Raw genomic sequence first — 3,062 nt, 5'->3', positions numbered from 1 at the left:
GGGGCTTGTTGCATATGCCCACCCCCTGGGCTCTTTACTGCCGGAGCTCCGCTCCTGTGCTCTCCTGCAGGAAATGACCCCTGGACAGGCTTATGGGCAAACACGCAACATGCTCGTAGCCAAGTTGGAGGGAGGCAGAACTTTCAAAGCAGCGTTACCTTAAGTGCCTCTTCTTCCACGAGATGGCTCCTGCAGGAAATGACCCCTGGACAGGCTTATGGGCAAACACGCAACATGCTCGTAGCCAAGTTGGAGGGAGGCAGAACTTTCAAAGCAGCGTTACCTTAAGTGCCTCTTCTTCCACGAGATGGTGTGAAAGATGGTGGAGACGAGGAATAGCCCTGTGAGTCCGAAGCCGTAGATCCACGCCGATATGGTCTCCCACTGGTTGTCGGAGAGGACGTGGAGTATGGAACTTCCCAGGATGCTCGGGATGATCCAGAACTAGGAGGGATAGAGACGGAAGAAAATGCCTGTCATGGGCAGATTTCCACCCACATTTGGCACTGACATGAATTAATAAATTAAATATGGCACTGTGCGTGGAATAATAACAATTGATCGGCACAGTAATGAGATAATACGGAGGACAAGAAAAGCTGTGAAAAAGTGACGCTTAATATATGTCTTTAAAGAATCATAGGAAAGTGAACCAAAAATAATATACATAATCATAGAAAAATATATCGACGGTGATCTCCGGAATGTCTTGCCGTTTCGAAGGAAGATCTTCTTCTGAACAAAGATGTGGGACAAAAAATGTCTCTCAGAGATTCGTATCCTCTGGTGACGTCTCAAAAGCAGAAGGCCAACAAATAAATTTTCCCATTGCGTCACAGGGACTAGGTGCTTGACAGCCTTCTTCCACATCCCCCTCTGAACTCCCAGTTCTTCTCACGCTCCCCGGGGGAGAAACACGAGCCCAACTCACAGCATGGGTGGCGCAGTTGGCGGCGTGCTCGTACTCCGTCGGCTGATACCTGCAGTTGGACGGGACCCTGTGATTCATGAACCTGAAATCAAGAGCACGGAGAAGGAGAGTCAGTGTCGGAAGCGAAGGGCCTTGCGCTGTCTCTTAGCCTCAGACTTCAGGGCAGTGCTCCCCCTAAGCCGAGTGAGTGTGAGCTAGCTCACCGTTTTTTTAGCCTCCGGCGCACACATTTCTTGCCTTCGCTCAGGAAGGAGGGCTCCAACGCAAACCGATTTATGCACTCGCCAAATGGCTCGCTCGCAGCTTTAATGCCAGGAGCTCACAAAGTAGGATTTCTGCTCACAAGACTCCACAGCTTAGCGGGAGCATTGCTTCAAGGGGGGGGGTGTATCAGAGAGTCAGAGAGATAGAGAGGCCACGACACTGACTATCCTTCCCTTTACTCTCTGATGCTATGCCTTCTCCTCACAGTATGCTCGCCTTCTCCAGCTTGCCAGCAGGACAGCAAAACACACCTTTTGTATCTCTATCTTAGTGACAGATCCAGGTGGTCAGCTGTGTTGGTATGAAGCAGGCAGGGCCGGCTCACTCACTAGGCGAACTAGACGATCGCCTAGAGCAGGACGGCCCTTAGGGGCACCAAACTGCACCCGGCTTCGTACTCTGGGAGTTTCTTGATTATTTGTGTTTTTCATTCTTCCTATAATGCATTTATTTTAGAAAATGGGTGGGGGCATGGGGGGGCCAGAAGGGATCCTCGCCTAGGGTGCAAAATAAGCGGGAGCCGGCCCTGGAAGCAGGAGAACACATTTAGAGTCCGGCGGCACCTTTACGACCAACAAAGGGTTTATTCAAGGCATGCGCTTTCGTGTGCAAAGGGCACACTTCTTCAAATACACTGGAACAGTAGGTAAGGTTCAGACTCATAGCCAGAGGATGAACAGCAAGTTAACGTGTAACCTGATGAAGATGTTTTAAGATATGCAAAGAGAAAACTAAACAACAAGCGAAGGTTGCAAGGTCAACGGTGGTAAAGCAATAGGCATGTCAAAATAGCAGATAAACGTGTAAAGGTATCTTTTCTAATAGTGGGAAGCAGGGGTCATTTCCTGCAGGAGTGCACAGGAGCGGAGCTCCGGTAGTAAAGAGCCCAGGGGGCGGCACATACAACAAGCCCCACCCCCTGCTCCCAGCAGCCCTCAGTCAGAGCAAGAAGCAGCCAGGTATGTTGCAGAGCTCCTCCCCCCGGTCCCCCAGTCCAAAACAGTCCAGTGGCACCTTTAAGGCCAAGTTTTATTCAGGTACAAGCTCTCCCTCCTCTGTGAGGACAGATCTGCACGTTCCCCCCCCCCCCAATAGCTGGCAATCCAAAACAGTCCAGTGGAGGCTGAGCGGTGGGTGTTGCCTTCTGACACACTTTCGGTGATGTCAGGGTGTGTGGCATATGCAAATAAGTTATGCTAATGAGTTATGCTAATGAGCCCCTGCATCTCTTTTTCTACTAAATGACCCCTGGTAGGAAGTAAACTGTTACTCTCCATTCTCCCCTCTCAGGCATGGAGGTCACTTAACAGCGTTTTTTTCTTTTTCTTTTTTGAGGTGGGTGCAGCAAAAAATCCCAATATTCCTTGTATTACATTCAGTGTTCTAATATATTATTCTGAAAAAGAAATACACTAAAATGCAGAGGATTTATACCCCGCCCTTCACTCGGAGTCTCAGAGCAGCTTACAAACTCCTTTCCCTTCCCCTCCTCACAACCTGTCAGGTAGGCGGGGCCGAGAGAGCTCTTTCAAGAACTGCTCTTTCAAGAACAGCTCTGACAGAACCATGGCTTGCCCAAGGTCATCCAGCAGCTGCAAGTGGAGGAGTGGGGAATCAAACCCGGTTCTCCCAGATTAGAATCTGCGCACTTAACCGCGACACCAAATTGGCTCTCAAGATAAGAAACCAATATCCCTGTTGAGTCCTGGGGAGGTCTTTGTCCCAAGTGTTGTAATAACTTGTATTTCAGCAATTGATCTTAGCGAGTTAGACTAGACTAGAATCCTGCCTCCACTCAACCCTGTCTAGAACGGGATTTGTTACAATAAAGGACTCACTATTAGTTTTACTCCTGCCAACCTAGCAG

General features: G+C 49.4%; 1 protein-coding gene across 1 annotated transcript in view; it reads right to left on the bottom strand.

Annotated features, from left to right (window-relative positions):
• MMD2 (monocyte to macrophage differentiation-associated 2) overlaps nucleotides 1-1,068 on the bottom strand; it is a gene marked incomplete at its 5' end in the record, with an annotated part of 12,733 nt that extends 11,665 nt beyond the window's left edge. The window contains 2 exons of the mRNA XM_015417570.1: nucleotides 284-444; nucleotides 932-1,068. Of these exons, the coding sequence (XP_015273056.1) occupies nucleotides 284-444; nucleotides 932-1,068 (298 nt within the window). The remainder of the gene's footprint in view (nucleotides 1-283; nucleotides 445-931) is intronic.
• Nucleotides 1,069-3,062: the final 1,994 nt, after the last annotated feature.

This window comes from Gekko japonicus, unplaced genomic scaffold (assembly GCF_001447785.1).
Source record: "Gekko japonicus isolate JY-2015 unplaced genomic scaffold, Gekko_japonicus_V1.1 scaffold4605, whole genome shotgun sequence".
NCBI lineage: Eukaryota > Metazoa > Chordata > Lepidosauria > Squamata > Gekkonidae > Gekko > Gekko japonicus.
The sequence above is the reverse complement of the archived record's forward strand: the minus strand, read 5'-3'. Positions and strand labels throughout refer to the sequence as shown.